This window comes from Cygnus atratus, chromosome 12 (assembly GCF_013377495.2).
Source record: "Cygnus atratus isolate AKBS03 ecotype Queensland, Australia chromosome 12, CAtr_DNAZoo_HiC_assembly, whole genome shotgun sequence".
In the NCBI taxonomy this organism is placed as follows: Eukaryota; Metazoa; Chordata; class Aves; order Anseriformes; family Anatidae; genus Cygnus; species Cygnus atratus.
Window position 1 is genome coordinate 10617984 of NC_066373.1, and position 13812 is coordinate 10631795.

The 13812-nt window shown below is 40.6% G+C and overlaps 1 protein-coding gene across 1 annotated transcript in view; it reads left to right on the plus strand.

The window, feature by feature from the left end:
• The first annotated feature begins 2561 nt into the window (after positions 1-2561).
• PEPD (peptidase D) overlaps positions 2562-13812 on the plus strand; it is a 135378-nt gene continuing 124127 nt past the window's right edge. Inside the window, exons 1-3 of the mRNA XM_035543280.2 lie at positions 2562-2615; positions 7114-7297; positions 8498-8625. Coding sequence (XP_035399173.1) covers positions 2602-2615; positions 7114-7297; positions 8498-8625 — 326 coding nt within the window. The 5' untranslated portion in view covers positions 2562-2601. The remainder of the gene's footprint in view (positions 2616-7113; positions 7298-8497; positions 8626-13812) is intronic.

Here is a 13812-nt window from a genome sequence, read left to right on the forward strand (position 1 = left end):
ACTCCAGTTTACATTAAAAAACTTTTTCATTCTTTGAATGAACAGGAGGAAGTCCCATGCAACTCAACAGCTTATCAATAAGAATGTCTAAAGAGGGTATTGGTCTGTTAATCTGGGCCCCCAAAAAGTATTTTTCTATTGTTAAATGGGCAGTCCAGGGAAGAAATTTCAGATTCTTGAATTATATATTTTGTAGTAAATGTGACCCTTGGGTAAAAAAACATGAAGAGCTAGAGGATGACTAGGTAACTTCCAGTTTTCTTAATATGCATGCTCCTCTCCAGACTTTCTGAAATCAGTCTTTCCCTGTGATTGCCCTGCAGCTTTCACACACCACTTCAGAACCAGCTGTGGAGCAGTTGCAGTTTTCTCCCCAAATTTGGCCATCAAAAAAGCATTTAATTATGCACATTTCTTAATAATACTGCACAATTTTGTTATAACAAACATCAACTTAATCTGCAACCTTCATACTTCTTGACTTTTGTCAGCCTCTTCTCGCAGATAACTAGTGGTAGGACTAGAGGGAATGGCCTCAAGTTGCAGTTGTGTCTGAAAACGCTGAGGTAGTTTTGTAAGCGTCACCTCATGTATTATTTTCTTTTATAAGAAGCACCAGTTAAAACAATCAGTTTCCAGAGGTAAAAGCAGGAAATAGGACCTTTTAAAGGGATTGCTTGCTTCCACAAATGAGTTTACAGTTGCTCAAAAATTAATTTATCATGCCATGGTGCTCTAATCCCTGCATGAGATGCTTTCTGCTTGCTTTTAGGAAGTGTTTTGAAGGTGTTTTGACTTGGATTTGAGGTGTTTAACAACAATCATCAACGTGGCCCACTGCAGCCAATACCAGTCCTTTGGTATTTGGTACACTGAGCTCACTTTTGCTCCTATCCACACCGATTTCTTCAGAACCTGAGTTGGTTTGTTTTTGCTTCAACAAGGAACCAACAATTCATATGCTAGGGCCAATGCTAGGGCTGTTACATGGTCAATAACTGCCGTGCACAGCAAAAGAAAATACCCAGAAGCATAAACTACTGGATAGAGAACGAGAGAGAAGAGTTCTGCTGTGTGACCTGAATACTTTCCATAGCTGGACTGTGCCTCAGTAAAATAGTGATAAGTACCAGTCTGAGCTGGCAGCTTTTCTTGCATACCGCTGCCCTTCACTCTGTGCAAGGAGAAACACAATTTTGAGTTATCGCTCTACTGCTGATGAGCAATGCCTTTTCACTATAGGTCTGACATTGATATCAGAAGAAAGTATTGTGATACAGCAAAGTATTTGGGTAAAGCACTTTGGAAGGACTGTTTCCACGCCGAGTGCTTCGCAATGAGACAGAGAGAAGAGCAGAGCTTGACTAGGCAGCCGTGCTGCTGCAGAGCCAGGCTGGTGTTGTAGAAGTGCTGCTAATCTTTGTGAACACTGGGCGTGATTTGGTCAATAATACATTCAGCATTGCAATACTACCTTGGCATCCACAGATATGGATCCATTTTATAGATGCACAGTGAAATGGCAGGGAAGGAAGTGATAGTGATGGATTTCTTCCCGTGCAGAGACACAGTCTAGCACAGATCCAAGTGCTGCTGCTATATGGGGTCCTGCTCAGATGAACAGGTACTCAGGGCCATGTCCACTGCCAGTGCTGGGACTCACTCCAACCAATAGCTGCACCTAAGCAAAATAGGTTTGGGACTAACTCTACACAGATAATAAATGAAACTACTCACCTATTTTGACATTGAATATGAAAAATATGTAAAATAGTATGTGAGTGTCTTTTTCCATTAATATGAAAAAAATGAAACAGCTAATTTGAAGAAAAGTAAATGAATCACACTGTGTTAAGGGATTCAGGAATGTCACAGTTCTTCACGTGATCACTAGTCAGAGATTGTTTATTATAGAATCACAGAATCATTACAGTTGGAAAAGACCTTCAAGATCATCCGGTCCAACCATCACCCTACTACCAATGCGTACTGGGTCTGGCTGGGATGGAGTCAACTTTCCCTGCAGCAGCCCATACACCCACTGAACCATGTCCCTAAGCATCACGTCCAACCTTTCCTTGAACACCCCCAGTAACAGTGATGCCACCACCTGCTGGGCAACCCGTCCCAATGCCTGACTGCTCTTTCTGAGAAGAAATGTCTCCTCATTTCTAACCTAGACTTCCCCTGCCACGACTTGAGGCCATTCCCTCTAGTCCTACTGCTACTTATCTGTGAGAATAGGCCGACCCTCAGCTCCCCACAGCTGACTTGCAGGTAGCTGCAGAGAGCAATGAGGTCTCCCCTGAGCCTCCTCTTCTCCAGACCAAACACCCCCAGTTCCCTCAGCCGCTCCTCACAAGACTTGTGCTCCAGGCAGCAGCACCCTGAGACTACAGAGGACCGTACCACCTGCAATTTTTTATTTTTTTAATATTTGTTTTTCCAGTTTCTGTCACTCCACGACACCCCGCTCCCCTCTACGCTCGATCCGACCCCGTCCCTCCCCGGCTCCCCGTTCCCCGCCCCTGCACCGAGCAGCCCGCCCGGCCTGCGGCCCGGCCCCGCCGCCACGTGACGGGCGGAGGGCGGCGAGGCAACATGGCCGCGGCGGGGTAAGCTCCGCTCCGCTCCGCGGCACCGGCGCCAAGCCTCGGCTGCCCGCCCGCACCCCCTGTGGTGGCCCGGCCCTGCCGGGGCGAGGGCGGCGGGGAGGAGCCGTGGGGGGCCCCTGGCGGTCGGGGGGGGCGGAGGGATGGTGGCGGTGGCGGTGGCGGTGGCGGTGGCGGCGGCGGCTCCGGGCGGCTCGCGGTGCAGCCTGTCGCCAGTCGCGACAGCCCTGGGGTGACAGCAGCCCTTGTGTTGCGGCAGAGCCGTCGGGGGTGCCGCGGGTCGCGGCGGTACCCGGTCCGTGCTGGCTGCACTCACAGAGCCTCCCTGCCCCATCTGTTGGGAGGTGATGCAGGCGGGCAGGTACAGGCTGGTAGCACAAGGGCTCAATTCTTTTTTTTACGGCTGAACTCTGCCGTTTTTCCAGTGCTTTGAGAGTTTGTGACAGGTCCCAGCGCTGACATTCCTTGCCAGGTCCAGCTGATAGCGAAGCTATGCCACAAGGGAGGGAGCAGATAGGACATGGGACGGGACAGCGACTTAAAACTGCTGAGGTAGTTACGAGAAGTGCTTAGCTGGCAGTGAGGGACACGTCCAGTTTGCGCCATAAAGGCAGCAGTTGCTTTCACTGTTTCCCTTGCATAGCGTAGTTGCTAGTGCTGCTGTTAGTGTAGGCCTCTTGATGTGCTGTGGAAACAGCATCAAAAATTGGCTAGAACTCAAGCTGATGGTGATGATTCTGTCTGTTGCTCAAAACAAATAAATAAGGCCCAGCTAACAGATAACTTCTGGAAGAATAGTTTCAGGGTTTCTTAGCTTTATTAAAATCTGGATCCTGTCTTCATGGCCTTGGTAGAACAGATGTGACAGACCAGGAATTTTCTTCTGAAAACCAGAGGTGCTCAAAACCAGAAATAAAATGGAATTTTGAGACTAACTCAAAAACAGAAATAAAATGGAATTCCTGGTTGTTGCATCAAAACAAAACCAAAACATTAGATGGATCATACCATAACAAAATCTCTCCCTGAAAATATAAAACTTCTGAAATAAACCTTGAAAATGAACACTTCCAAACAAAAGGAAAATATCCTTTAAAGAAACAGATGCAGTTTAATGTTCTTAGGTACACTTTACTTTGAGTATGGTAAAATAAAAGAGCTCTTGTGTGGGCTTAGGCCTAAGTGATCATAAAAATTGTATGTGACAGGCAGCAGGGAAACTGCCAGCTGCTGTGGGAGGCCTTTCCAGACTGAGTAATGGCCGAGTTCTGGTACCAGGCTAGTAAAATGAGGAAGCTGAACTTCAGGTGTCCTCTCCTGGTCTTGCAAGTAGCCATTTCTAACATTGACTATTGTCATGTATGTCTTGCCACTAGAGCAATGGTCACAACCGAGGGTGGTTACACAGCCAGTCCCGTGTTTGAAGACATTTACTGTGATCCTGAGTAGTGACGGAGTTCTCTTTCCAAATCGCTGCTGGCAATAGAAAAGCAGCTGTGTAGCTGTGCTCTTTTTCTTTAGACTTAAACACCTGTGTAAGTGCTAGTCTCTGACAAAACTCTCTGCATAAATTGTGGAAAGCTGGTGCTAGGGCCACGCGTACAGAATGAGTCAACCTCTGCAGGCAGAGCAAAGCAGCACACCTTTGGGTGTCTTGCTGTGGTGTTATTCCATCCCTGTTTGGTGAGGTTGCCATTGGTTTGGTGTCCAAGTGGGTGCAGGAAGGAAGACTTGAAGGAAGCAAACGTCTTAGTCTGTTCTTCCCTGAAAGCCACATGCTTTTCTCCACAGATTCTCAGTTGTGAAAGTAGACCTGCTGCCTGGCAAGTCTGTACAATCCAAGGCATTAATTCACATATGAGCAGAGAACCCCAGCTGCTAAGCAGTATTTGCAGGGATGTTCAGACCAGCCCTCCTGTGTCCTTCAAACCTTGCTGTGGGATCTGACACATGCAGCAATTGTGATTGTTACTGCAACCTTAAAACAGAGACCAAGGCCGTGCCTGTGACAAAACTGCGCAAATCTAAAACAACTGTATACGATCAAATGATTAACGTTGTGGCATCAAACTCAAGCAGGGAGAGTAGGATCTGGTATATACATACAAGGAAAACTCCCTTTTTTGCCATGGGGTTAGCTAAAATGTGCAGAAGAGTGATAATTTTACATCATAAAGCATTTCAGCCTGAGTGTTAAGATCACACTAAAAGATAGTTTTGAAGTGGTTCAGGGAGACTACGAGTAAGAATTCCTGCCTGACATTATCCCCTTTAGTCTCATTTTGGTTGTTGAAGGTTTTAAGTGCAGTAAAAGCATTAACAGTAAAATTATCAGAGATGAAAATGCGTGTTTGTAGCAGTGTCGTATCAGCTCTGGGTTGTAGGCATAGGCCTAGCGGAGGAGGGAGGTCAGAGCTTGTTTTTTTTCCAGAGCAAAAAAAAACTGTGAAGACAGTAAAATTACAGTGGAAGTGTCTTTTGTTCTGTCCTCTGAAGCAAAACATAAAAAAGATTGTGTTATAACCTCTGCCCTTTTTTTGGTTTTATTTTCTTATTAGCAGATAAAAAGATCTGAGAGTAACCTATGGCATAAGGTTATCAGATTATGTTCTCTCATTCCTTTTATACTTGCAATAAGGTGAGCATCTGATTTCCAATCCCCTGCATGGAGATACTCCAGGGGATGAGCTTGCTTGGATAACAGTTTTCAACATCTGCAGTGCCAAGTTGCTGAGCCACTGCTTTGCACCTGAAAAGTCTTGCCCTTAATTTGTTTAAGGTTTACTATCTGATTTTAAATTTTTCAGTAGTTTTTGCTAGGATTGTTTGAACTCGCTTCATTCTTCCGAGAGGCCAGGGTATTCCAAAATGAAAGCTTATGCTGTGCTTCCATACTATGCTAATGTGCCTCAATAGGTAGTCTGCAGCCCTTGTAATTATCGCCTGCCATGTTGCTGGGTTATCAGGTGTGTGGGGGAAGTAATAAAAATAAATACATTTGGGTTTTGTGCACCATCAGCTGAACTCCTAGGCAGACAGTTTGAAAATTGGATTAGTAAGAGCAATCTTTCACCTTCTAAAATTACTTACACTGTTATATAAAGTAGTTATAAACAAGTAAAATAAAATATTTTATTAGCTCTTTTATGCTGTGTCTGCAGTATGAAATTATAAGGTTTACATTTCTGATGCTGATAAGCCTTTCAGGAGATTATTTCATGCAGCTATAAATCAAAGGTTACTTTTCACATTGCCTCTGAAAACTATATAGTAATTAAGGTATGGAGCTCTGCATCTCTAAGGTTAAGTCCGGTCTGTCATTTTAGCACACTAACAGTTTAATTGTAGCTTTCTGTCATCTCATCCAGAAGCATTATCTGATAAAAAAAAGACTGTCCAGCCATTCAGAAGAATGTCTTCAATAAACAGAGAGAAGCAGAGATGGAGGAGCAAATTGGACTTAAAGCATAGGTTTTATTGATAAAATAGTGTTCATCTGTAACACTGAAGCTCCAAAGTATAACTCTGTTATGTTAAACATGAAGGAAGGGAAAAAAAAAAAAGGGAATACTTACTCTTAGATTTTCTCCTTGTCCAATTAAAAAAAACATCCTGCACTAAGCCCTAGGCTGCTCTTAGAGTTAAGATACAAAATGTGCAAGTGTGGACCTATAACAAACATGAATGAATCAGTAATATATTTTTGTAGTATTTTAAACACCTTAGTTGCTTAATAAACCTTTTATTTTAAAAGAAAGCTGTTTACCTTTAAACTACGTTCTCCAGACAGCCTCTGTTGAGTACAATCTTAGAGGAACTTTGTGGGCTCTGGGCTGCCAGAGCGAGGTAGTGCTGTACGGCAGAAGGTTGCTGATAACCTGGGGCACGCTCCTGTTGGCCGTATGTATGAGCTCACTCGCTCACTGAAGCTGCTTCTGTGTGTGCAAGAGTAAACGTATGTACAGATACAACACATTCACAGATACTGCACAAGTGTGGGGAACTCACCCCATGCCTGCTGACTGCTGTCTTCTCTCTGCTGTCCCTGTGTCAGCTACTCCAGCACTTACTTCCCAGAGGGCCTTGATGAAGTTTTGCCAGACAGTGTAGCCTTTCACTTCAGTTTTCAGTAATGCAGAACTCACTTCCCTCTTCTTTTGCCTTTATTCAGCAGAATTAGGCTGTCACTGCTGTCTGCGTCTACTTTTCACGTCACTTTACATAGAGAAAGGTAATGTGATATGCTGTGGGCCATAGCTCCAGCCAGTTGTATCCGCTGTTGCCATCTTTTTCCTTTGGTACTCGTGTGAGCAATGTCTAATTGTAGCCAGAGAGCACTGGTTGTATGCAGCATCTCTTCCCCTGGAGTGATTAGTGTCTTGTTTGTTGAGTTGCATTAAACTTACTTTTTTCTACTAAAGTAACAAGCACTGTGTGTCTGAATTGTGCCAACCTCTGTCTGTCTTCCATTAACTGTCAATTAAAAAAAAATCTCTTCTAGACCTTCTTTTTGGCTGGGGAATGAGACCCTGAAAGTGCCTGTAGCACTCTTTGCCTTGAATAGAAGACGGCTGTGTGATCGCCTGAGACAGAATAAGGATGTCCAGAAGAACTCAATTGTTCTGCTGCAGGGTGGAGAAGAAACCCAGAGATACTGCACTGATACTGGTATCGTGTTTCGCCAGGTAAGGGTTGAATCAGAGCTTCAAATCAAATTAAGTAACCACCTCTAACTGCATGAATTTTTAAACCATTTTTAATTATTCTTCCGTTATCTCAGATGGGTGTGTTGCTTTACTTCACTGAAATAAATTGATTTCTTTGTTACATTGCCTCTTCAGCTCTGGTTACTCTTATTCTCTCAGTGCTTTCCTATGTGGGCTCATGTGGCTTAAAGGGCCTAAACCAGTTCTTACCAATTGTTTAACAACAACATTTAACAAAATGATCATCATCATTTAACATAATATTAAAGGCAGCAACTGAATATGTCATATTTTTTTCAGTCTTGTTTGTCACCAAAAAAAAACCTTCTTTCTGTAATGAAACATGTTACACTGACCTAAACCAAATTAATTCATAGAAAAGTGTATATAAAGTATATTCACTGTTTTATAGATAGTGTATTCCACATACCAGGATGTATCTCAGAATTTACAACGTCTTCTCGGATTAGACACTTCCTTAAATACTCACATGTTCTCCTGTCACAGAGAGGACTTAATGACTTGTTAATGTCATGATGAACACATTATTAGTACAAATTCATTTTGTTTTATGAATTTAATTGAGCAGTTTTACATTTTGAAGAAACAAAACCAATAAATTCCTGTCTAGATAGTGTGCATCTTGTTGTAGTTATTGGTCTGCTTTTAGAGATGAATGTTTCAGGTATCAGAGTGTATGCCTGTCCTTACCAATATTCATCTTTGTATTGTTTGGTATTTTGTTGTTTGCATGTTTGTTTTTAAAATAACTCTTGGCTAAGAGCTGTTGAAGCTTCCTTTTTCTCTCTGGGAGACCGAGTCTTCACTTCAGGACCAACCCAGTGAATCTGCACTCTGCTTTTGCCTTGTCTCATGTGACATGATTATTTCTTCCTGATACTACATTCCCTAATTCTAGACTGGAAGAACTGTGTATTATTATGCTGAGTTGACTGTTGTTTATTTCTTATAGTAGCTTATTAATCTCTGGTTATTTTCAGTTGCCAGCAGAAGAATTTATTAAAACCTAACACTAATCAGTCTGAAAAGCTTTAAACCTAAACCACTTCGTTTACTTCCAGAAGCAAAATAGATCTCTTTTAGTATGTAGTGTAGTGTATTTTTAGAGTTGGTAGAAATGAGGGTTTACTTTTAAGAATATATTTTGTCTTAACCTAGGAATCTTACTTTCACTGGACTTTTGGAGTAACTGAAGCAGGCTGCTTTGGAGCAGTAGATGTTGATACTGGAAGATCCATGATTTTTGTTCCACAACTCCCTGAAAGTTATGCAGTTTGGATGGGAAAGTAAGACATATCTTTTAACTGTGTTAAGATGTATCTGGGTATTTAATGCAATTGTCTGAAGAGCTGAAATATTACCTGATTTTAATCAGATGCCTCCAAATCATTCGGTGTGAACTGTAGTGATATGTCTATGCGGTGATGCAAAATGTGATCAGTTGGTATTGATCAGGTGACATCAAATGATCCACCACCATTCTGGAGAGAATACATGTCCAATTGAAACCTATGAATCTCCTGGTATCCATGAAAGGAAGCTGAACAATAAAGAAAAGTAGAAATCTTCTGTTAAAACAGACAAGCTATTTAGTAAAGTAGACTTTTTCAAGCTGCTTTACCAGGTTGCAGCCTTCTCAGCTAATGAGACTTTTTGAGTGGGAGGAGGTAGTTTAGCCTTTGATACTTTTTTTTTTTTAAAGAACCATCTGACTGGGGAATGTGATTTTAATTCTGTTCTGTGAGTATGCTATAAACATCTCTTTTTCTATCCACATAGGTAGTAAATATTGCTCAGTGCTATAGTAGTGAAGGGATTAATTTATTTATGTGCACATTTCCTTTCTCAATCTTAATAGTATTTATACTGTTTAACAAGCTGTAATTTTTTTTTGGTGTCTACATGGTCTCAGAATATTGGATTACTTCTAATTTAATATTTTAAGCCCAGGTTGCTTAGTTTCTAATTGAAGCTATCACTTATATTTTAATGCTAATTTTGGGAAAAGGAAAACAATTGCAACCAATCCCATATGCTGAACTGTTAGACCATATGGTAGGGCATGGCTGCTGCCTTCTCAGAGCGTTTATATGAATATCACTCCCTTAGACCTGCCTTGGAACTTAAATTGTTTATGATCACTTTAAAATGCAAATACTGCTCTCTGAAATACTTCAGCTGAGTGCTGCACCTGTATGGGAGGGTAGCTGCTGTTTAACTCCCACATGTCCTGTAAACTCTGTTCCCTAGTGGAGGTTGTTCGCGTTTACAGACAAAGCTTTTCCTCCTCCTAGGTTCTTTTCTGCTAATTCAAATCATCTGTTTCATACCCATGCAGATCATACCTAATCTGGAAAGTCTTTATAATATTACTGAAATTCCACTGTGTCATTTTATATTTTTAAACAAAATGGTGTTGTTTATATATGGTAGCCTTTTTGATTTGTTGTGCAACACTCATTATTGGTTCATTTACAGAATTACAGGTCTGGGTAAAAATGGTTTATTGCCATTGTGTCTTTTCTTGGGGAATATAATGAAGCAATTGCCTTTATTGCAGTCTTTGTTTTCTAAATTCTCCTCCTTACCCTTCCTGCATCCCTCTGTTTGGATCTTGTTTTCTTTTCTGTCAGCCATGGACATGTACTTCTCCTGCTTGTCAGAAGGATGGAGGAATAACTCATTTGTGAGGCAGCAACAGTTCTGCTTCATAAGTTAGTTGGCGGGGGGTACTGCACAGAGCTAGGGCTTGTGTTCCTTCCCAGAAGAGTCAATTTTAAGTCAAAAGTAGCACTGAAAGAAAAAACAATTTGCTTTCCATCCTCTGTTTACCTACTATAGTTTGCCTTGGAAGTGCATTTTTCTGTGCATGTGGAAGGTACGATCTGCCCATCAAAGAAACGTTCGTTTGACATTGATGAAGCACAGATCTATGCAATCCCTTGTATGATATTTGCAAGGTTAGTATTTTAGTGAGGTCTATAGCTGGTCTTCTAATTCATAGTACAGCATGAGGTTGATTTGTCTGCTATTTATATTGCCCTCTATTTAAGACAGATGTGGGAATCTGCTACTTGAGTTAGTCAGAAATATACAGATTCTGTTAAAATAAGTGTAGAAGGCTTTCTTCTCTTACTGTATTACTAAAAGTCTTGCGTAATGTTCCGGTGTGCTTCCACTTTTGAAGGACGTACCTTTGGGCTCCATCAAAGACATCACTTAGGTAATATGGCAGTCAGGAAGGTTAACCTTTTTGCCATTAAATAATGCAAAAGTGGGACTACTTTGCTTCTTTCGAATTGCAGTGTTAGGTTGGCCAAAACCAGTGAAGTGCCAGTGAGAGCATTTGGTTGGAGATGAATAGACTATTAGTTTACAACAGAGACCATGAACACTAGAATTATTTTTAACTTGCCAGTTGCACTTGCTTCTGTAAGTAAGGGGTGATTTTGCATGCTGATGAGAGTAGGAACTCTTACCAGCTCACCTGATGGTGAACACAGAGAAGATGACTGCATCATCCTGGGCTGCTATCTGCCAGTATCCTGTAGTACCGGTGGTGATGGGAACTAGCACTTGTTTGGGAATGTTACTCATCTTGTAGGACTTCTGTCCGTATGTGTATGCTCTAAAGATTTGTAAATAGCTGTAGGGCTATTTTTAGAAGTCCTTCAAGCTAAAAATAACCTCTGCAGATTTAAAAAGGAGGAGAGATTTAACTAAACTCACAGTTTAGACAATGAATGTTCTCAAAAAAAAAAAAAGGCAGCCCCTTAAAAAGGGAATTGCAGAATTGTTATGAGGATATTTGTTTGACTGGTGGTCCTACTTCCATGTTGAGAAGGAACAACAGTCAGTCTGTTTTTAAATTTTTGCAGCCAACAACTAAAAGAACCATTTTGCACATCTACTGATTTTTTTTTAACTCTGCCCACTACCCCTCCAATTATTTGTAAGGCAGAAACAAAGACTTTCATGAGATGGCTCAGAGGATAAGCATTTGCTCTTCTGAATTTTTTTATTCTATTCTTACTTTAGGAGGAAGACTTTAAGAAATGAATGTGATAATAGAAAATTGTAAAGGCTTCACTAGCGTAACTGTGTTATGAATACCCCTCTTTTTCTGCACAATCTCACCTAGTCAAGTTTGTGGTGCAAAGCTGTTAGCAATTGTTTTTATTCCTAGGAAGCATTAAGCTGGTATGACTGTATGTCTTGCACAGAGACTTCAGTTTCACTAATTATTGCTGCACCTGCCATTTACCTCCTTAATTATAAATGACAGAACTAGTCAGTGTGCTGATTAAAGATATTTTATAAAGTAAAACATACTGTACAGCAGCTGCTTTATGTGAAGTGGATGCCAAAATAACTTAATTGCCTTGCCACATAAAGAATGTTTTTAATGGAAAACAAAAATATTTAACACTTTCATTCTCTAACTTTAGAAATACATATTAAATGAGCAATATTTATAAGCAGTTTCCTTTGTTTTCTTTCAAGCCCTGATGGCTAATTGGTAAGTGTAACAACATTAACATTGCATCTGATGTAAGTAATATTTTCCCATGAAGCTGATTGGAAGCTATCTGTATTGGTGAAGTATAACCTTGGTGTGGCACTTTGGAGCTACAGTAAAGCACAATGAAATGCCTTACAAATGTCAAGATTTCTCAGTGACCTAATGAGGAATCTTCTCAAATATTGTCAACATTTTCAAAGTAGATTATAACTAAAATCAGACCTTGGTTTGGTGATTAAACTTGCCTGAGTTCAGCAAAGCTATTAAATTGTACTGCCCTTTGAAAATGGTGCAAAATTATGTATATACTTTTTCCCAAGAACTTATGTAAAAAAAGTTTTAAGGCTCCATGTTTTAGTTTTTTCCTATAGACTATATGTGGTCATGAAAATTAGAAGCTTAGATGCAAAGAAGTCACTTTCTCTTTCTACTTTATGAGGATAGGTGAATTTTTGTGGCATTTGTATTTTGAATAACTGAGCGTTAAGTTTCTGTACAGCATGGTATGCTTATCCGGCTGTGTCATGGCAGCTGAGGCTGGTGCATTGATTGGTCCAAGGTTTGGCTTCAAGAAGGCAAGGTCTGTACTAAGCCTACTCTCAGCAAGCTGAGATTTGAGACAACCCCTGACAGGTAGAGGGGTGTATGTGGGTGCTGTAGGGGACAAACTGTAAACCACCTTAATCATTCTTGACGCAGATTTTGCAGGAATGAAGGACACTCTCTAGACGTTTTAATGATGCTGTACTTGTAGGCCCCTTTCTCTGCAAGGTGCTCTGGAGCTGTGTATCCAGGTAATATACTCTTAGGAGGGTCTTAATTTTACCTTCTGAACTGATCTGTCATGTCATCCCCTGATACTTTGTCTGGCAGTTTTTCCTTTAAGGTAAAATATACTTGATGTTTTCCTTTGCCATGTGTATCAGTTCAGTCCTTTCCCAACATTTATCCTGTTCCCTTACCCACTGAATTTTTATTTTGTTGTTCAAAAAAATAATAAAATTTGTTTTTTAATCACTTTAGGTCATCTTATTACTGTTTTGTACCAACTAGCAATTGCAATTTATCTGCAAAGTTTGTTACCACCTGCAAATACCATCTGTGGATCTCATGAACATATTCAGTCCTGCTTCTGCTTCTGAATACCATCAGAACTAATTTAAGTCTTTGCAGTATCCCACTAATCAAGACTTGCAGTCTGTTGCTGTTTATCACTTTAACTTCTGAGAACATCAGTCTAAATTGATACAGCACTTCTCAGTGTGGTAGTTGGAGGGTTTCCCAGCCCTTGAAAAGCTCATCTTTTTATTTATTTTTTATTTTCTGCTTTAGGCCTTTCAAGTCCAGGTCACATCATAGTGTTCATGCCCAAGCCAATTTGAGTTGATTTTGGAGAGTAAGATTCTTCAGAGAGATATTTATCAAATATTTTACTATTATTTTGGTAGTACATCTGTTGCTTTACGCTTCATTCAGTCCTTTTGAAACTCTGTCCAGTAAAGCGCGTTGCTTTTGATTGACGAGAATGACTTGTGTAATTCCCCATGCTGTTTCTTTTCCAAGATTCTGCTTCTCTCCACAGTATGGTGATTCCTGTTTCTTGTCTTCCATTCATTTATTATGGTATTACTCTGTGGATAAAAAAAATACTTCTGTAGACTAATTAGTGTCTGAATTGTGCTTGCCACTTCACTGATGATTGTTTTTCTCTAAATAGTGCTGCTCTAGTGCTCTGACTTCTCAAATTATCACTTTAGTTGTCTCAGTGTTGCAGTTGCCCACAAGTTTCGTTAATCCAGGACAAATGTGTACTGTTCCTATCACATTTACTTCAGTGATTATTTGTATGAATCTTTGCTTTTTAGATGCTTAACTTTCTTTGTGTTTCTTGCTGACAACATTTAAAAAAAAATAAGTCATATCAGTCCATTGATTTGCAGTCACACCAGCA